The 21,608-nt window shown below is 43.3% G+C and overlaps 1 protein-coding gene across 1 annotated transcript; it reads right to left on the reverse strand.

Annotated features, from left to right (window-relative positions):
- Positions 1–245: 245 nt before the first annotated feature.
- LOC109318701 (transmembrane protein 189-like) lies at positions 246–18,365 on the reverse strand. Its single transcript, XM_019548081.1, has 6 exons — positions 18,362–18,365; positions 17,245–17,364; positions 4,838–4,929; positions 3,105–3,249; positions 1,830–2,042; positions 246–1,051 (listed from the first exon to the last, which is right to left on the reverse strand). The coding sequence occupies exons 1-6, from the start codon at positions 18,363–18,365 to the stop codon at positions 930–932; spliced, it is 696 nt and encodes a 231-aa protein (XP_019403626.1). The 3' UTR covers positions 246–929.
- Between the last annotated feature and the right edge of the window lie 3,243 nt (positions 18,366–21,608).

Genomic DNA, 21,608 nt, shown 5'->3' on the forward strand with positions numbered 1-21,608 from the left:
AAGGGAAATGTTAAATTTGATATCTTTAGCTCTTGAATACAGCTATTTGCAGATGTACCCATTGCTAGATCTATTTTAACCATTGATTACTGGGCAGGGAACACTTGGTAGAAAGGCTATCAAATGAGCAGTCCAAATGAACTAATGCAAGCTTGTGTGTTTATACAAATAGCATGCCCTCCCTCTCCTCAGAGATCTATTTTATGTTGAAGGCTTATACAGAATGGTTTGCTCAATTCCACATAAAAAGTTAGAACAATTTTATTTTTAAAAGGAAACTGAAGACACTTAAGGATCCTTTGCCCACGGGCAAAATGGGCTTCTCAAAGAGTCTGTTCCACACCACATCAATACAATTGAACATGATTGTGAAGATGGAAATGCTAGATTTACCAACCACTAAACGCATCAAAACAGTTTTGTTTGTTTTTATAGACTTCCAGTACTCCACCACACTGTTTTCATGCAGCATATTGGATGGAACCACCTAGAACACAGCAACAAGGTACCTTCGCTATTCCCCGGATAGGTCTTAGGCAACAAGCTACTTCGGACATGTTAAACAATGTTGATACAACACGTTTATTGAGCCACCGATATTAAACTGCAAGTGACAGCACATAGTCTTCTTCTCTGGCTTGCCTGATGGCTTTTATGAGACTCAATGACGAAATATTTTCTAAGATAAATCAGCAGACATGGCTAAAATAAAAAAAGGTGCTCAGGACAAATAACCATTTGCTTTTCAAGTATCGTTTTAAGGATGAGTTTGTGTTGTTTTTTTTAATTGCGGTCTTTGTTAGCACTTTTTAGTTTGTGCTTTAGAGTGTTATTTCTTTGCAAGTCTTGAATTTGGCTGATGGCTTTTTTTTTTTTTTCCTAAAAAAATTGGCAACAAAGATGAGAACTGCAGAAGGCTGGCAAGAGTGTCATTTCATTTTCTGAGCCCAGTGCATGTCATCTGCTCTAGGCTTTTCTCCAGTGACTCCTTGGATAATGTTCTCCAAGCATCTCCAAAAGCCAATCTTTTCCAACGGATAGTTCAGCCAGCCTAATTATTACAAAAGGAAAAAGGAAAAAATCAGCATCTACTAATACAATTTAACTACGTATTGCAATTTTTTTTGTGCCCTCCCGTGGATGTTATTCACTTTAATTGTGAAACAAGTCATTGAACCTTCAAGTAGTCAAATGCTGACTAACAGTTGTTACAGAAGGCTATTAAAGACCCACAAAGCTAAAAAGCAGGCTTGTTTATAAAGCAGATCATGTGTGCCATTACCACCTTGGATTTAAGAATTCCAAAGCTTATAGCTCCCATATCTCCAGTCCTAAGCCTTCAAGAGGAACAGACTAGTCTAATGCAGGAACGGGCTATGAAGCAATTAGGCACCCCAAAGTCTCCGTATGCCACACTGCATTTAGTGAATGAAGCGTGATGCTCTCTGTGGAATAAGAGCATGTGGTGAAAGAAGAGAGCGATATTTATTCTTCTTCATACTTGCTCCTCATTTAGTGCTTTCCTTATGAAGCCATGTGCACTGGATGTTAGGCAACATCCAATTTCAATGCAACTGAAAAAGGAGAAGGCTCAAACAGTAAAGCCATGCCTGAAATATTTGGGCAAGCTAAAAAGAGAGACTGGTCTAGATATCTAAATACCTAGATACCTCTAAATTTGAGCAAGCTTCTTGCAATGAACCATAAAAGAGTGGCAGTTCATAGGTGGTTTCTATATGTATTGCTCTACATGTAGGAACCACTTGTAAAAACCTGTCACTTATGGTTTATTGCAAGAAGCTTGCTCAAAGAAACAAAGTTCAACTTACCAGTGGTAATACAGAAATAAGTCTCATGGGGAGACACATGGTGGATTCGGTGGTGTTTCCGTGGCAGTATGACATGCCAGTCTTGCAGAAAGATGACCCAGCAAGGCAGACCAAAGTAGGTGTGAGACCATTTGTGAATCTGGTTAGTTAAGGTTATAAAGATGACCAGGGCAAAGATATAACACTCCCAAGGGCAGGACTGGTACAGTGCTTCTGCAAAACAGAATTTAAAATATGCTTGTCAATTTAATTGTGGATTTAGATCCCCGCCCCTAAATCCCAATAGGAACTAGTAATGCGCCTATCATGCCCATCAACATCAATTCTGACATCCTAGCAATGGCTGACACCTTGGGTATTAACAAAATCCATGGCCATGTTGCTTCAGCAGTAAGATACAGACACCAGAGTCACTGAGCCATGAACAATTCATTCTGTGAGGCATTCTCAAATTTTACAAGGCGACAGGGCAAGGAAAAAACAAAAACAAAAACTGGTGTGCCACAATCATCCAAAATTGAACTCAATGCATAATAGTAACTTAAGCTCTTTATTTACTAGCTATTGCACAATTAAGCACAAGCATTTGAGGCTGTATTCATAGTCTTTGCAATTTAAACATCTCTGTAAGAGTAAAATTGATTTTAAGCTATATTTAAAAAGGTCTTCATTAATGCCCTAGATTTAAACATCTTTTTGCAGGGTTGGCAAACTAGTCAGTTGACCAGTCAAATAGCTGCCTTTTTTTTTTTTTTTTTTTGACTGGTCACAGATTATAGCAATTTTACCAAAAAAATTACACCCTACTTTTTCTGTAGATTTCTTCGCAGAAATATTATTTTTACACATTTCTTAATGGAAAAAATTGTGCCTTCTATGCATTATTTGGACCTGTTGACAATTCTTTCTACAATTTGACTGCCACTAGTCAATTAACCATATTTTGGCAGGTCTATTCTTTTGGTAAAGCGTGAGATGCAAGCAACTTACTTACGCAAATTTTACAGCAAAGCTAGCATTCTTACAAAGTTTACAAAGCTAGTGTTCTTACTGAGTTTCTTTACTAAGCTTTAGAGGAATGATCCAACAGAGTCCTCTGGGCAATTGGGATTTGCCCACTTCAGACCACAAAGACTTTCCCTTTTTCGCTCAAAAGTTCTTCTTTTTTTTTTTTAGTTTTTACTTTTTATCAGCTTTATTGCATGTTAAATGCTTCCATCTCTCAAGGACAAACTTTATCTGCCAGTAAGAAGTCTAAACCAGTTAGAGACTTACCTGGGGAAAGAGAAACAAATTTGTAGGCCATGTTTGCCAATGGGACTAGTGTCATCATACAGTTGTCTCCATTAGTCTCTATGAAGTCATGCCTCGTAATTGCTGTGGGGTCAATGTGATGTTCTCTAAAGGGTCTGATGAAAGCCTGAAAGAACAGAGCAAATGTCATCACCCACAAAAAAAGAAGGAAGCAAAAAATATCTATATTAGAGGACCTTACGTATTACCTAACGTACATACAGAAAGCAATAGGATACACTGGAGGATAGGGCTAGGATTCAAAGCGGCCTAGACAAATTGGAGGATTGGGCCAAAAGATCTCATGAGGTTCAACAAGGACATGTGCAAAGTTCTGCACTTAGGATGAAAGCATCCCATGCACCGCTACAGGCAGGGGACCAACCGGCTAAGCAGCAACTCTGTAGAAAGGGCATGGGAGTTACGGTGGACAAGCTGAATATAAGTCAAGTGTGCCCTTGTTGCTAACGGCATACTAGGCTGCACTGGTAGGAATGATGCTAGCAGATTAAGGGAAAGTGATCATTCCCCTCTATTCAGCACTGGTGAAGCCACATCTGGAGTACTGCATCTAGTTTTGGGCCCCCCCACTACAGAAAGGATGTGGACAGATTGGAGAGAGTCCACTGGAGGACAATGAAAATAGTTCAGGGGTTGGGGCACATGACTAATAAGGCAAGGCTGAGGGAACTGGGTTTAGTGTGCAGAAGAAGAGACTGAGGGGGGATTTGATAGCAGCCTTTAAACTACCTGAAGGGCAGTTTCAAAAAAGATGGAGCTGGACTCTTTTCAGTGGTGGGAAGTGACATAAGGAGCAATGGTCTCCAGTTGCAGCAAGGGAAATTTAGGTTGGATATTGAACTGCCTGTTCAGCCTCCAAAAGAGAAGGCTGAGGGGGGATCTTATGGCCTGTTATAAACTAGTCAGGGGGGGGATCAGCAGGCATTGGGGGAGTCACTGTTTCCCCGAGGACCGCCAGGAGTGACCAGGAATAACGAGGAGTGACCAGGAATAACGGTCACAAGCTGGCAGAGGGTAGGTTTAGGTTAGATATCAGGAGGCGCTATTTCAGTCAGGGCAGCTAGGGTCTGGAACCAGCTTCCAAGAGAAGTGGTACAGGCTCCTACCCTGGGGGTCTTTAAGAGGAGGTTAGATGAACATCTTGCTGGGGTCATTTGACCCCAGTATTCTTTCCTGCCATGGCAGGGGGTCGGACTAGATGATCTGCTCAGGTCCCTTCCGACCCTAGAAACTATGAAACTATTAGGAAAAGCTCACTAGTAGGGTGATGAAGTACTGGAACAGGCTACCTAGAGAGGTGGTGAAATCCCCAACCCTTGGGGTTGTTTTTTTGTTTTTGTTTGTTTTTTGTTTTTTTTGTTTTTTAAACAGCCTAGCCCAGAGCCCTGGCTAGAATGATCTAGTTGGAGATGGTCCTGCTTTGAGCAGGGGGGTTGGACTAGATGACCGTCCCTTCCAACCCTAATTTTCTACGATACTGCCTACCTAAGAATTAAGGGCAAGCTGTCAACAGCAGCATGCCAAGCGTTTCGTCCACTTATCCCTTTACCTTTGCCAAACTTTAGCGTTATGACAAAAATCAACAGATTGCTATTATAAACACCTATTTTGCATCTGTCCTCCCATCAAAACATGGAAGTTTTCTTAAATGAATTTTAAAAGCTTCTAATTTAAGGAAAAATATAGCCTCAAACCTTTCCAACTATAGGAAGCTCCACAGATCCCCAGGTATCTGCTCCCCAGTGCACCAAGCCTGATAGAAAGTCAGCAGTAATAACACCAGCAACTTGAAGGAAAAACAAAACAAAAACACATACAACGTTAGGCATGCCCCCCCTTAAGAGAGAGACACCTTAATTATTTCTCCAGGGAAACATGGCAGGCCCTGATATTCCAAATTCACAAAAGCCTTATATGAAAATGACTGAGATGAGCTGTTAAAATTTTCTATCACCTGATACCACCATCTTGCATCAGAACATGGAATAATTTCTGTACCAACAGGTTAATTCCCCAAAATTAAAATTATTGAAGCTATTCAGTGTTTTCTGCCCCTTCTCTCCTCCCACTCTTTCAAAGCTGTGTGTAACAGACTTGCATACTAACTGTAGTTACGATGCTTTATTTTTGGCCGAGTACAAAAAATAATAATTAAAAAAACCCAACCCCCCCTCCCCCCATCAAGTCCTTTTATCACCCTCCCACACCAGTTCCACAAGCATGTAAATTTAGTACTTAATTGAATCAGTAAACTCTATCAACTACAGGTACACACTAATACCTGGGGGAGGCTGGGGGCAGGGGAGAAGAGAAGGGCACTTCCAGAAAGCAAGGCTAAGAAACCCCAGAAGCCATAATGAGATTTCTCTGCAGACTGTGTTCCTCACTGGTATGCAGTTTTGAGGCATATGCATATCTAACTTTCTGGAAAACTGTATACAAAGATTTTTTACTTATTTAACTGTTGGCCATGCAAACTTCACCAGGAATCTGCAGTCAAGTACAGCTCATCCCTTCTTGCACAAATTCATGTTTTGGCCTACAAGCTATGCACCAAAAGCAGCTATCCAAGCTCTGGGCAATAATACATGAGCTACAGCAAGGCATGCTGCTGCTGACCCCCTCCCCTTTTAAATACAGCATAAGTTTATTTATTTTAAAGTTTTCAGTATTCCAAGCCCAATTAGCTAAAACAAATTTCAAATCTGAGAGTCAGTTCAGAACCACAAGAGCCTTACTACCAGCAAACATCCTCCATCCCCATCTGGGGCTTCAGCTGTTTCCAAAGCCCTTGGTGGACATCCTACTTGCAGGCCCAAGCCCGGAGGCTTGGGGTTCAGATGCCCCCAAGTTTTGCTTGCCCTCAGCTGTAAGGCTGCAGGAGTGAGTAAGACTTAAGTTGTGTTAGTGACACCTAATTTTGTCACTTGGAAGCAAACCTATCCCCAGCTGCTTGCAAGATTGAGCAGTTACTTTGTGTTGTGGGTTGACACTCCCTTAGGCAGACTCAGGAGCCAGTTTCTTTATAAAAGCCACTCCCTTGATTATACATCCAGATTACCAGAGAAACACCTCAAGTTTTTCCATTCCAGCAAACAAACAGGTCTCCTCCCCACAGCAGCCCAACAAGCGCGCGCGCGCACACACACACACACACCACACACACACCACACACACACCACACACCTTAAACTTAAACTTCCTTCAGATCTGGAGCAGCGATGCAGTCCCCCTTTTAAGCTACCTCTGATCCAAACCTCTGGTCAGCCAAGTCAGGGAGGCTATTATCCCCTTAACCCTCTGCAGCTGGGTTCCAGCCATGGAGCCCTGCACCTCATTACACTTCTAAAGGGCTGTGCAAGTGTCCAGAAGTTCAGCCCAGCAAAGACCTTTTACCTTTTGACTGCTCTGCCAGGAATCACCTCACCCTATAATGAAGGGGATCAAGTTTAAGGGCTTCTGCTAATCCCAGCAGTGGCAGTACAACAAAAGGACAGAACATCTTAAATAGATATGTCTAAAGGCAATTAGAGCTTTAAAAAGGTTAAACCACATTTTAAATGCCAGCTCCTTCCCACAGAGGTACAGTAATCATTAGCTATGCATTCTGCAGATCAACTTTTGCCCCTATTGCTCTGAGTGAGCTCTCACAGGTGTTAGCCACAGCAGAATTAGGTTACAATTTTGCTGATGAATGAACAAATGAACAGAATACAACTGCAGGAAAGGGTGTTGTGTCAGCCCTGCGAGTAGAATAGAGAATTATGTTGCCAAATTCAGCAAGTAAGTTTAAACACAGAGGAAAGAGCAGTATTGGATAAATAAAGTTCATGTTTCTCAAGGCAGAGCTGAACTTAAACTGTCAAGCAATATACATCCCAACTCCTTCTGCAGCTCTGCTTAAAACCATTCAGCTTGATCTGACTTCCATGCTGCCTGTACTGTAACATGCAAATAAGATACAACTCAAAGCTGCTAAAAAGTTTTATCCTGGGGAGTCACGTGACATCCTGTCAGACTAAGTCCTGTGACTAATCTTGCAATCTACTGTCAAAAGGACATCTGTAGATTGGAGCAAAGGAAGTAAGGAGGTGTGGGCATACCACATGCTTCTGAACAGAGTTAGTGGCAGCATGTTCCTCAGGCCTGACCCTTGGCATAAGCACTTCACACAGAGTTGTGTACTAAAGGTGTGTGGGACACATGACATGGCTTCTAATAGGCAATTAAACAGGCAAAGTCACATAGACAAGGTCAGAGTTGCTGCAACCTTAAACCAGGCAAGAATTTCTTCATTTTTTGGGCACTATCTTATTAGGAGAGAAGAGTGACAAGCTTTTGGGCTCATACCAAGTGAGAGGCAGACAGCTTGAACTCAGACATAGCTGTGATAGTCCAGTTCTAGCTGTATTTTTTTTTTTTTTTTAAGATTCACAGTTGACACTTTGTATACAACACCTGCTTACAAGAGACACACAACTATGCCCTTTCACAAAACAGGCTTGCTGGACAGATTCCCTCTCTCCCAATTTCCAACTGCCCCACCAACTCCAAGACCCAGGTCACCCACTTTGAAACATAGCAAAGGTTTCCAACTTCCTACTTAGCAGGGAGTAGCAAGCATCTGCCCTACCAAACATCTGAAGACTTCCTTCTACCACAACATCCCACTTCTGACCAAGAGGTAGCTCTTTTCTGGTGCCTACCACCTCTACCTTCAAGAGGTTTAGGCAGAGACAAAACAAACCCTCTCACCAGTGATCCAAGGCAAGATATCAAGGGACACAGGGGAGCAAGTGAGGTGCTCAAGTGCCATGAGCAATCGGAATCCTGATGTGGCCCCCTTTGGGATGCATTCATTTGATTGGAAACACAGCAATTGTGCCTTCTAGCCCAGAAACCAGAGGTCGAGTCTGGCATGTCAGTGTCAGTTTGTGACCAAGACAAATCTCATGACTCTAGGGTTTAAAGCGGCTAGCTCCCTGCTCCAATCACTATGCTTACATCGACCCTCTTGGCAGTCTGGTTAATAGGATTGTGTTCAGCACCAGCAGGATTTCCTTAAGAGCAGATACTTTGTTTTTTTAAGACATAAAAACAATCTATTCTTTTCCAAATACCACATGAACTCTCCAGCCCATTTGTGCAGCTGTAATTACTTTAAATGAGTACAGTATAGCCAGGCTCTTATGCACAGTATATATTTCAGGGAACTTTTCCCTGTTTCATCCCCTATGCTTTCTTGCCATTTTGAGCAGCAGTCCCCCCCCCGCCAAGTGCCATGGCACCCTGAGATGCCTTGAGATCTTTCCAAGGGTGCTGCACAAAGTTAGCACTTTTTAGGTTTATAAGCATGATTCACAAGCTAAGCCTGGAGACTTTTAATAGAAACCCATAGGTATAATCTTTGAGTTCTAACCAACAAACTTCTCTATTATCTTTTGCCTACAAAAAAAATAAAGGAGTGAAAATTAAGGTCTGGCATTTTCCAAAGGGTGCTTCAAGTCTAAAGCAGCTGAGAACCACCAATTTAGAAAATCCTCCAGCTCTCCCTTTCCCCAAGAGCTCAGAACAAGCATGGATTTTACTGCCATACAGTCACCTTGCTTTTACTGTGATCTCTCTCCCCACCCCCCAGCAGGTCTCATCTATTTAGACTGAAAGCTCTTTAAGGAAAGAGCACCAAGCACAGCAGCAAGGCTCTGATGTTGGTCAGCTCCCTTGGCAATACAAGTCATGTTTACTGCAGTATTTTAAAATCAAGGTGGTTCTATACTTGCCTTATTCTAAAAAGATGTGCACTACAGGTTGTCCCATCCAGGGCCTGCTTTGCACATTAGTAGTCCTTGGAATTTATGCCAAGGACACAGCTTTCACTTGGAGAGAATCATATAAAGTGTGGAGTTGCTGGGTTTTTGTTTGTTTGCTTGTTTTTAAGAAAACAAAGTCTCTAACCCTCCCAAAATTGAAGCTATAACTGTCAGGTGACCAACGCTCACCAGATCCTGCTGGTGAGCTTGAGAGAGTTTGTTATTCTAGTTAGCTTAAAAACAACAGCAAGTCTTTGTAGGGTGGTGCAAAATGTACAGAAATATTTCAGAAATCAGGTGAGGGCTAGTACAGTCAGAGATAAGCCTGTAGCTGGCAATTCAAATGCATACTCTGACTCACTTGTCAAGGAAGGACAAGGCCACTGAAGAACTACAGCAAAAGGAACGATGTTTGCTGAACCTATTTAGTCAAAACAGGCTGCCTCCAAGCCTGCAGGGCAGGAAGTCTTGCTGATGGTCAGATCTGGCAAGTTAGCAAGCATGGGGGGAAGGGGCAAGAAGTATAGCAGTTTCAGGTAGAAAAAGGAAGTTTCAGTAGAGGTCTGGAACCCACTAGCTGAAGTTCTTACATAGGGCCTGTAGCCTGTCAGCCATGAACAGGCATAACACACACCACACACAATAACTCCAACAGAAAGTGAAACAGTTTACTGGCAAAATTTAGCCAATTAATCAGTAGGGCTGTGCAAAGCTTTGGCCCCAGATTCAGTTTGATTAGCAGAGACTTGGCCCAATTCAGTGGCTCTCGGAATCTCTGAATTGAATCAGGAGACACTTTAAAAATCAGCAATTTGGATATATAGACACAGCTTTAAGTGTTTTTTTCTACATGCCTCAAGGTACCAGGTGGCTTGGGAATACTGTGATGTTGGGGTGGATGGAGTGTCCCATACGGGGGGCTCCCCAGCACACTCAGCAGCAGGCCCAGAAGTGGACCAGAAGCACTTCTGGGTCCGCCAGGGAGCATGCGGGGGCGCCCCTCCCCCCCAGCTCGGCAACTGGTGCCTCCTGTGTCGGGGAGGCACACCCCCCCCCATACTGTGGGATGCTCCATCTGCCCCAACATCACAGCATTCACAAACTGTACCTGGTACCTTGAGGTATGTAGAAAAAAAAAAACATTTAAAAGGTGCGTCCGTGGCCAAATTGCTGATACTGAGTCAGCATCAAGTCTTCAGATTTGGCCAAATTAAAAACTGGGGACAGTGATCTGAATTGAATCACTGTCCCCAATTCAGGCTGAATCTGGATAGATTATAGCCCCTTTCCTACACCACTATTAAAATCAGGTAGTTTAGGCTGAAGCCTCCTACAGCTCACTCAACAGCTGAAGCATAAACAGGAGAAGAATCCTGTCACTAGCAAGTAGGAAAGATTTACTGAACTAAAAGCTACTTTCAAATGGCTTTGGATGCCACGTGTTTGCCACAGCCTTTGAATAAAAGGCACTGAATGAATAAACTGTCAACAGTACTTCCAGTTCCTAGGATTGCCTTCTCCATTCTATAGCACCTTCCATCCAAGGATCTCAACACTCTTTAAAGACGAGAGTTACATAGAGGGAAGCAAGTAGTTAGCCCTCACCCAAGGACATGCAACAAGTCAGTCAACCAGAGTTAGAACTTGGATGTCCTGGTTTCCCAGAAGGAAACGCACTACCTAGTTGACACTCCTTCCCAGACATGCTTGGCTAAGACCTAGCCCCTCTCCCCCACTTCCCTATTTTATAGGAGCAATCATTGTTCCACTTGGCCCAACACAAAGCCTACAGAGAAAACCACAGGGCCTACTAGAAAAAAAAAAGCCAGAGAATATACCTTCTCTCAAATATCCCCTTGCAGGTGTAAACTATGAAGGAGAGAGAGAACGCTCCTCCCACCCCCAGAAGTGTGGGGGAAGAAGACCAGATGCAAACAGCAACAGGGAACCTTATAGTACTGGGGGCCTAAGGAAAGGGATGACTCAGCAGACCTCTGAGTTCTTGGAAGCCCACACTAAGCAGCTTGCATGGGGGAGTTTCATTCACTTCAGTACAAGGACTCATAAAGAAAGTGGAACCACCTTTGGGGATGCTGCTTCCTTTGAAAAAGGAGCCACCATGACATCTAGAGACACAAGCTTGTCTGCCAAAATAAGACTTGCAGACTAGAAAAAGAACCAAAGAAGGGAAGGACTACTCAAAAAGGGCTGGGGGAAGATCCTGTAGCTTAGGAAGGTTAGCAGGGAAGCCAGACAGATTCCAAGAAGCAGCCATAGGAGTTGCTAATAGATGTAGACTTCTACATCTACATCTATTAGAGAAAAGGTCTGAACAGCCACTATCGCATCAAGCTTCAGGGGGAAGGGAGGAGAGGGGAAGGATAGGGAAGCAGCAAGGACAAAACAAAAAAAAGTCAAAACAGCCAAAAAAAGCCACTGAAATGTGACTTGCTTTCAATAAGCCTGTCAGCTGGAGAAGCCGATGGGCCAGAAGCATTTGAGACGTTCCCAACATGCTAATGTGCACAACTAGGAAGTGGCTGCCAAATGGAGGGTGCTGCTATGAGCACTATTCTACTATAATGCATCAGACATGCCACTGCCTGTAAAACTATGTCCGATAGTGCTTGATGATAGGAGTGTTCACAGCAGAGGGACCCTAGAGCAGAGTATAATAAACCAGAGCCATTGCAAGAGAAATACAGGAGATGCCTTCCTTTGTTAAAGTCTGAGCACTTCACTGAGTGTGGCTTGGTGAGCTAATCCTCCCACCTCCCAGTCTTAGATTCCCTGGGATCTCTGGTTCTAATTAAGCAGTGTCAGCTTTGTTCTTTCAGGTCCTAACAGTTTACTAAGCCTATCTTTTGCACAAGCATAAAATCCTCAAGAGCTCACAGCTTTCTGCACATGGTCAGTATTTGTCCAACACTCCTTCCTTCCTGCAGCCTTAAGCAGCACCCTCTGCCCAAGGGCAGCAGCACTTCAGTGGTGCTATATGTGCAGGGGTTAGAAATAGAATATTAATGTATGCCTCTTACTAATGGGCTTACTAGATTTCCCCCAGGAATTCATGCTGTCCCTTTAAAGAAGGCTGCTAAATGACATTACAATCAAACAGACCTCTCTTTGTTATCCCAGCCTTCACAGTCACAGCAAGTTCCTTCTGTGCACAAACAACTAGATAGAAGAACAGCATTGGGGATGCACTTCCAGTTCATGAGCAAAATTAAGCTCAATTATCTAGTGCCAACAGAAGAGAGGACCTATACATCCAAGCACCAGAGTGAAGAATTGCTCCACATCTATGGAGTCTGGGCCAGAGCCTGCACCTTTCAGGGCCTAGGAGCCACGATGTTCCTTGAGAATTTGCTTCTTTTAGCCAGACATCTCCTCCAGCCCCCAGCTCCCCAAAAATCTGTATCCCTGCCCCCATGAGACTCAGCTCTTGTTTTCCAACAGGAATGTCCAAGAGATTAGTCTAGTTGCTATACCTAATGGAAGGAGAAATACTGGCTGAGGTGAGCCTCAGGGACATCATATTCAAGGTGTGTATTCTGGCAGTCAACACTTTTAAAATATTCACTGTATAGCTCTTTGGTCTGTCCTGACACTAGGAGCCAGAGGCAGGGAAGGAGATGGCTCTCACATGACAGCATAACCCTCTGGCCACTTTTGGAGGAAAAAAAGAGAATGGATCTAACAGCAGCCTCATGAAAAAAGAGCTTTCCCTCTTTTACATCAATTTGAACAAGGGACTAGCAATTAGGGTAGTCATTCTAATATGAAGCAAGCCACACGACTGACTTCAGGACCTATATTCTCTTAGACAAAATTAAAGTGGGTTAACAGCCATCTGTTGCCTGTTAGAGCTTAACTGTTAACAAGGTTTCACTGAACACCTTCAGGCTGTAATAGAGACCATGGATTGCGATACAGGGCTTGCAACTGGAATTATGACTTAAATTTTGCGGAACAGCCAGAGTCAGGCAATAAGATTTAGGGCTAAGGGGAGCATGATTTACTCAGATGGGCTGTCTTGGGGATTGAGGTAAGTGAATGTACGTCACAGACTTTTCAGACCAAAGGGATGAAATGAAACAGCTGCATGTGCACAACACTGCCATGGTGTTCATCTGAGGTTTGATATATGTACTGTACAAAGTATACAGCATGTGGAAGGAGTGTATACAATACTGTGCATGCTACAGCATGCTTCATAGTACAGGGGGGCAGTGATCAAGTGCTAACTAGCTGGTCCTCTGCACTTGGTGGCAGGGCTACATTGTTTTTAGTGGGAGAGAAGGAACAGGGAGCATGCATGAAGCAGGGCAGGGTCTTGGAGATGCATGGTCAGGTACAGCAAAGTCTGTGGTTTAGAGCAGTGATCCAAAGTGGGGTGTGTGCAAGACAATCTGTTGGGGTGCAGGAAGAAAATTATTAGAACTTCTATTTATATTTATATAAACATACATATATTGGTGGGGGGGGTGCTCAAAAATTTTTTACTGATAGGGTGCGTGATCAAAAAGTTTGGAGACCACTGGTTTAGAGAGAACAGTCTTAGTCAAGTCCTTGTGGATACACAAGCAGGGTGAGGTCTGACGGTGTGACAACAGGGACAGAATTAAAACTAGTGCCTGCTTTGGTGTGCACAGGACTTCCGATTTTCAAGTCACTTCTATACAGAATGCCTTTCACCGGAACTGCAGTATGCTCAGACATATCCACCCACTCTCCATAATGCAGATGACTGCAGAGCTGCACACCAGCTTGGACCAGGGAATTTTTTCCCCCAAGCCAAGACAAATGCCTATTTTAAAGCATTATTCCTCTGCATGTGTGCGTCAGGTTTTTGCATATTACAGCAGCAGTTCTCAAAAAAACCAGACTCACTGGACTCAAAAGACTCCCTTCTATGAGCTTAGGAATTAAGTAGCACCTAAATTCCAAAAACTAAGTTAATACTAGTGTATTTTAGTGGTTCTCAACCCACAGGCTACATGTGGGCCAACCAGCACACTGCTGCAACCCACATGACATTCTATTAAATGGCTACACAGGAAGTGTTGTGTGGGCTGTGCCCACACAACTTACATTGAGATCTGTACAGCAAACAGACAAATAAGACATGGTGTTCCCCCCTGCCCCCCATCAGCATGGGGAAGCACCTCATCCTATATTCAAATGCAATAAAACCTCATTAAGACACACTGCCCATCATTAAACCACTCCAGAAGCAGAATCTGAATAATGGAAACCAACTATGAAGTTGATTGAATGAGGCCAACACTGAACACAGCTATGAAACACCTCACCCATATTGAGCAATTGCTGATGGAAATCTACCACAAGGTTAGGTTAGTGCAGCACATCTGAATAATATATGGTGCCCATTGTGCTCAGTCCCCCTCAGCAATGATTCCCTCTCAACTCATGGTGAACCACTACATTGGAAACAGGAAAGAAAGACACAGCTCTAGACCTCAACACATGCAGGAAGAGGTAATTCAGCATAGCATACTACAGTGTGCCATGTGAGGTGGCTTCTGAAGCAAAGAGTAGGCCTACATCAGATAAGAAGCAACTGCCTGCATCACAGCCAGAACATAAAAGATCCAGACTCAAAGTGTCTGAAGTGCATCTTGTATATCAGTGCTCACTTATTCATCTTAAACAAGTTCAAGGGTAAAAAATAAAAAAAATGGATTTTGCTTGTCCTTTAAAGCTCTGAAAGGAAAGGATAGCAACTGGCCATTTAGCACCTCTGGCAAACAGATGCACAGTGGAGGCTTAGTGGAAGGAGGATGAGGCTGGAGAACAAGAGAGACTCAGAAATTAGGCTGCTTACAAAGGCAACGAGGCTTGGACCAAACGAAAGACTTGCTGTACTGGCAACAGCGTACACAGCACTATGCATGGTACAGGTAAGGGGAGGTGGAAGACTTCAAAGGGCCAGACAAAGTATCAGGAAACATGCAGTTTCAGACTCTAGGACCAGCAGATTTCTCCTTGCAACATTACTGCTATTCCATACAATCACATACAAAATAGCACTTCAAAGCAAATATTTCAGAGGTAATTAACTGGCATTTGCTTTATCCCAAGCAAGAAGCATATTATAAATTAGCCACCCATCTTTTAAGCAAATTCATCTTATAACCTGCAACCAACAGATCAGCTTCCCACCCAGTATTAGGTGGGCTCCGTGAGAACAGGCTTGAGAACGAGAGATGCGTTCACAAGCTCTCCATCTTTCCAAAGTTCATCTGGAAAAATCAGACATCTGGATAAAGTGTTGCTATCATTTCCCCACTATACAGAGGAACAGTGTGATGAAACAGCAAACAAACAAAAAGGTGGTATATGACATTTTTATTACTTCAAAAGACCAGCTGCAATAAGCAGTCAGCCAATTTTCCACACTACTTTGTTTGCACAGAATCCAAATTCTGCTACTTTAATTATCCACTGCTATTTAAATAGCTTTATCAGTGAATTGGCTACCTTATCAGTTAAGCTGGTAACCAGGAAAACATAGGGCTCAGGCTTGCATAAAACTGTTAACTGCTAGGAAAGCCAGCTGCAAACAGATAACATGGGCTAAATATCATCAACAAGTCTCTCCCCCACATATGTTCTTTATCATGAGGCAATTCTTATATGAAAAATCCTTCACTTAACACTCTTAAGCGAGGAGTGGAGAAGGGAAGAAAAGAATGTTCTAACAGTCAAGGAACTTGGGTGGAATAGTTCATAAGAGACAGAGAGAACAATCCATACACCCCAGCCAAAAAACATGAGCCTGCTTACAAGCCACCAAGGCCTAGCCAAGCAGTCTCACTGCTCAGGTTAGGAGCAAGCCATAGGAAGTGATAGCACAAAGACAGCAAAAGCTGGATATCTAAAATGAGCAACCCTGACCATACTAAATAATTACTGGGATTCCCATCCTCTTTACACAAGGTTTTAATAGGCCAAGGTAGAACGCACACCTCTCCTCTGTGTTGTCCAAGGACCCCAAGCATGTTAAAAGGACAGCTGAAGAATCTCATGGGGAGGAAGGGGGAAGGGGCCAAAGAAGTCCTCTACCATGGTTTCACTTCCATTCTGTGAAGCAGGGTCTGCTAAGCCAATTTCATACTGCACCAGTAGAGCTCAGTGCATTTAAAAAAGGTGCCTAAAGCAGCAGAGAAATTCATCGGAGCCACTGAGCACTGAAGCAGTCCTCAGTTCTCAGGTTGGCTCCTCAGGAGTTCCATTAAAGTTCAAAGAACTTGAAGGGCAGCTGACCAGGCAGGATTCAGAGTACAGAAATAGTCCATTAACAATCCTTCTCCCCACACATTAATTCTCTTTTCCCTTTCCCATAATAGGAGGCATAGCAAGGTTGCATCAGGGACTTGCCCAAGCAGGGCTCTTCATCTCAACAAGAAAGATCTAGTCAGTTTCAGGCCCATTTGCACTCTGGTACTTTTGTGCCACTCCAGAGGTGCAAGAGAGTCTGGCTTGTTGACTTGGATTCAAATTTGTTTCTCAGTTTCCAAATCTAGGTGCTGTTTCCAGCCAGTCTAATAAAAGAGATCAAAAGTCATATTCCTTTATTTTCAGTTCCTTTGTTGTAATCAATCTTTCCTGTGATCTTGGGTACATGATAAAAATGCAGCCAACATTTTGAGGGCAAAGGCCAGGCTTCACATTTAAAAAAAGAAAAAAAAACCTTTAGAAATTTCCTTATTTCTACAACTGTAACATGCAGTCTTTTCAACAAAATGCCTTCTTTCATGCTCTACAGTTATGTATGACCAAAATTCTAAGTTAGACAGCTGTCCAATAAATTAAAAAAAGACAAAACCCCCAAAAAGATACATTTTTGTAGCCTTCTTTAGAACTATCCCACACACTTTACCCACTAGGTATTCAAGCAAATAAAATAACTGGCAGTTCTGTAATCCAGCCATTTGTCTTTTGAATACATTCTAGTATCTGCAATTATGGCAAATAAATAAGACATTGGGGCAGGACAATAAAATATATGAGTTATTCTTATATACAGCCCCAAAGCACTTAACTTGGGGAAGGAGCTGGAAATGAAGTCACAAGGCTATGATGATTTTGAGTCTCAAGCTACACCCTATGCTGACTATTTAGTTGCACATGGTCAAACATATTTCAAGACTAGGAGACAAACACTTGTAATCATATCGGACTCTAGCTCCATAATGCCTCCCCTGGTTCACCAAAATGCATTTGCTACTGTGTTCAATTACTTAACATGAAGAGTTTCTACTTACATATCCCAACAATAACAGAGGTCATATGCTCCAGTCTCAAGTAGCAGAGGAGATTGTAGAAGTTGAAAGAAATAAGAGAGAAGCATAAAATGACACAGATCCATTCTTGCAGTCTTTTCCCTGTTGACAAGAAGAAATGTTGTAATAAATGTTACAGTGATTTACAACCCAAGAAGATACAGTACAGTGGTTTTCTATTCCCTGAAAAATTCAGTTTCCTTTACTACTTCTTCAGAAATTATGTTGCAGGACTTCATTTAGTGGAATGGCGAGGAATGAATATGCTACGAAATACCTGTGGCATTCTACTTCTCTACACCATTACTGGAGAACTAATATTATGACTATACAAACAACTTACTGTAAGGCAAGTTACGGTGTTTACTGCAGTTTCGTTAACAAATTTCCTAGCTTGTTTGTTTAAGTAAACCTGACCACTCTTCTACAGTTACCACACCTTCTCCCTGTGGGCAAAAGCAGCAGTCTCTACACTGATGTCTACTGCACATTTCCACCGTTGTCAGAACTTCAAACTTGAGCCTTCAACGGATGAATCATTCCAAGATTCCTCTAACTGAAAGGGATCAAAGACCCTTTCCTCCCTCACATCTCTTTAAGAACGATCATGAATCTGTCTATAACATTAGATCTTGTCAGTTAAATGAATTTCTGCTCAAGCTGCCCATTTAGTAGCCAACGATGCATTACTGGTTTATTAAAAACCTAATGCAGGTACCTAAAAAAAAAAAAAAGAGACTGAAGATCAAATGACTTCCATCACCCAAAATTTTACCTAGAAACACACTGTAGCATCTCGTTATATTAGATTTATTATATGCAGGTTCCATTCAACACATTAAAAAATAGAAGTGTGCATCAAAGCAAGTCCCCTGGTATTCCTGTATCCACATCAGAGCTGCTTTTACAGGCAACTCAGATCTCTTTAAGAATAAAATAAATAAATAAATAATCAATCAATCCTCACACCTTTGAGGTTCTTCCTTCCCCAAGGAAGAGAAATAGGTGTATTGTTGGGAGGGGGCACAAGTTAGCCGCAACATGGCAGCTTGTGGTTCTCACACAAATTGAACTTTAAAAGAGTCAGGCTCCTCCTCACCCATCATTTAACTAATTCAACCTGCTAAACAATTACAGGGCATGGCAGTCTTCAAGTCAATTTGCCAGCCTGTGTTAATGCTAGGACCTTTTTAGATTTCACTAGGATTTTCATTTGAGTTAATCCCCCACTCTCTACCCTGCCCCAGTGAACTCACAAGGCATTATTATCCTCACCTTATATGACAGGATGGTTTACTTCCATCCAAAAAGTATGCAACAATTACATCCAGGAGTCTTGGTTCCCAGACCCATGCAGAGCATTTAATCCTATGAAAACTCTCTAGCAATTATGCTGCAACTGCAGGCAAAGAGTGAGTGCCAAGATTGTGCGTTTCACAACTACAACTTACTACAGTATTTCACACCAAAACAAAAGCTCACTCATGACATGTACAGAGAAGAAGCACATGTCTCAGGATAGAATTACAACCCAAGAAGAGTCAGATCATCACCTGACTGGAACTCAGCCACAGCATATTAACTGAGAGATGCTGAATTCAAGACAAAGATATTAAGGACCAGATCCATAAGGGGATTTAGGGACCTGAAAAGCTCCAAATAGGTACAGCTCCTGTTCAGCTGGTACCTCACCTTGGCTACCTATCCTATTAAAATGGTATTCAGTGCCAAATCAAGTGCATCTGTGGCAGACATTTGGCATCAGTAAAGGACACTCTGTGTAGAACCAAAGACAAAGGCAATTAGTGACAATTTCTGCAACAGATTGCCCAGTTGGATTCTTGAAGTATCAGGGCAAGCCTTACTGAACTGTATACAGAGCTGCAGCAGTAAAGAAACAGGGTGCTCCACGGTCTCCAAGACAACCAAGGCATTTTTTTATCCTCCAGCACAGAGGGCAACATAGCACACCCAGGATGTACTCTTCTCACAAGTCAAAGAGTTTTAAAGAAATGGTTCTTAAGAGGTAAAAATGTCACAATCTGACCCAGGGCATAGTTAAGAGCAGATGCATCTGAGCTTCACAGATATATCCTGTGAGAGAGGACCATGCAAATAGAGCACAACAGATTAAAAGTACTATCAGAACTGGGTTTCAAAGAAGCATAAGGTCACAATGTGGGAGCTGCTCTAAAAGGGCCTCCAAGGCATCCGTATCAAGAGTTAATTAACCCCACATTCATCTTAGGAAATGGAGCACCCTGACTGAAGAGCTAAATGGATAGGTCCACAAGGAACAATTAGCAGCTGTCTGCGGGGAAACACCAAGGTACCTGCTGGCACATCCCAAGAGACCTTTGTGTGTGAACAGAGCTCCAGGACTTTGCATATCAAGGATACCAGTAAAGCCTTCATGTAGACCTCCAAGCCCAAAAGCATGGCTCTAATCCTGTCCAGCTGGATCAGAAAAAAACCGTTACTAAGAATGTGGAAGTCAGCACTAATGGCCTCCATTTATACAACACTGGACCTTTAAAAGTGCCAAAAAGGGCAGTCAAGAACAAAATAAGCAAGATGATATAAAGAACAAACACACAGGGAAGGGTTTTAGAAGCATGGACTATGGAAATAATCCAAGCTACAAACTCAAAGATGGGATGTCTCTTTGAAATCACAGGAGCATAATTAAGTTCCTTTGTATAAGCAACCTAGAAACACCAAGATTCACTCAGGTTCTTCATCTTCACTCAGATTTGGGCTGCAATCAGAACATCAGGTACTTGATTTTTCAGCTCTGGTAACAAAGCAATAAACAAAACAACCCCCCTACCTCCCTCCAAAGCAAACTTAAAAAAAAACAAAACCAAAAAACAAAACAACAACAACGAGGTGGGAACTGAAATAAGTACATGACTTGCACTAAACAGTGTCAGACAGCAGCTGGCAAACTTCCAGAGCCACAAGCAGGAACCCAGCTCAGGTCGGAGGCAGCTTGGTGTTCCAACCTAGCGCTGCCACCACCATCCTCCCAACCCTCCAGACTGGGGGGCAGAAACAGCTCCCCACTCCTTGACCCCGACACGCAGCTGAAGGTCCCCCAGCACTACAGGCTGGATCTTTGGTTCTGTGGGTCACATTGCCAACCCTTGGTCCAAGAAACTAAAGAGTTAATACATGTAACTGAACTTGTCTTCATGCTCTCACTCGTCTCCCCCTTGGCAGTTCAGCTAAAACAGTTTAGCTGACAGGCTCATTTGTGGCCTTTGTCCTGGAAGCTGCAATGGAAAACAAAGCACAAGTGCTACCATATACATTTCTCTTCCAAAGGTTGAAGTTGTCTATTAAGGGAGCATCAGCTGGACCTGCCAGCGATAAAGTTTACTCCTTTACCTATCATTCTGGAAGAAAATAAAATCCACACACACACACACACACACACTCTTTTCCATTTGTGAGAAGTGTCAAAATTGGGGAAATATGTATAAAATAAATGTAAACCTTTCCCTTCCAGAAGGCTGATGTCACAAAGCAGTACATCACACAAGAATAGGCCACATATATATTTTTGCTGGCACCGTCTTGTCTAGCAACAGCACCTAGTTTCATAGTTTCTAGGGTCCTGAATGGAAAGTGTTGGGAATTAGAAATAAAAGAGGGGAAAACAGTTAGGGCAGCCGCTACTCTTCCGGCTCTGTTGGGTGGAGCACTGACTCGAGGCACTGGCTTTGTTACTGAAAACTCATCCAGCCTCTCCTTCCATCACCTCCATCTAGAAAAAACAGACGCCTTTATGCGCCAAAACCTCTGCAAGGACCAAGCACAGCTACTTAGCTTCAACTCTTTGACATTAATATTATTAACAGCAGCTCTTCATTAACTGTTTGCCACTGAAGCACCGCTTTGGACCATGCTGCCCGCAGGCTTCCTCTCGCCATGGGCACCAAGGAACCTGCTCTGGGACCCCAGCCCGTCCCTTCAGGATGAGCCCTAAACCCCACAGGAGCAACAAGACGGTCCTGTCAGAGTCTCTACAGCCACACGCGCACCAGGCCCGGAGGGAGCAGGCGCCAGGCACCCCCTGCCCGCGTGGAGCTGGTGCTGGGGCCGGGCAAGGCTTGGTTTTGCTGGAGGGGAGAAACTGGCCTGAAAACCAGACATTCGGCCCCTCCCCCCCACAGGAAGAGAAACCCCCCCGCCGGCTCCCAGCCTCCTCAGCTCAGAACCCCCGGGCCCGACCGAGCTCCTGCCACCGCCCCGCGCCCGGCTCCCAGGGCAGGGGCAGGAAGGCGCAGGAGCCGCCGGCCAGTGCCCCCGCCCGGCCCCGTGCCCCCGCTCACCGGGGGAGT

Source organism: Crocodylus porosus, unplaced genomic scaffold, assembly GCF_001723895.1.
Source record: "Crocodylus porosus isolate Cpor-Errol unplaced genomic scaffold, CroPor_comp1, whole genome shotgun sequence".
NCBI classification, from domain to species: Eukaryota; Metazoa; Chordata; order Crocodylia; family Crocodylidae; genus Crocodylus; species Crocodylus porosus.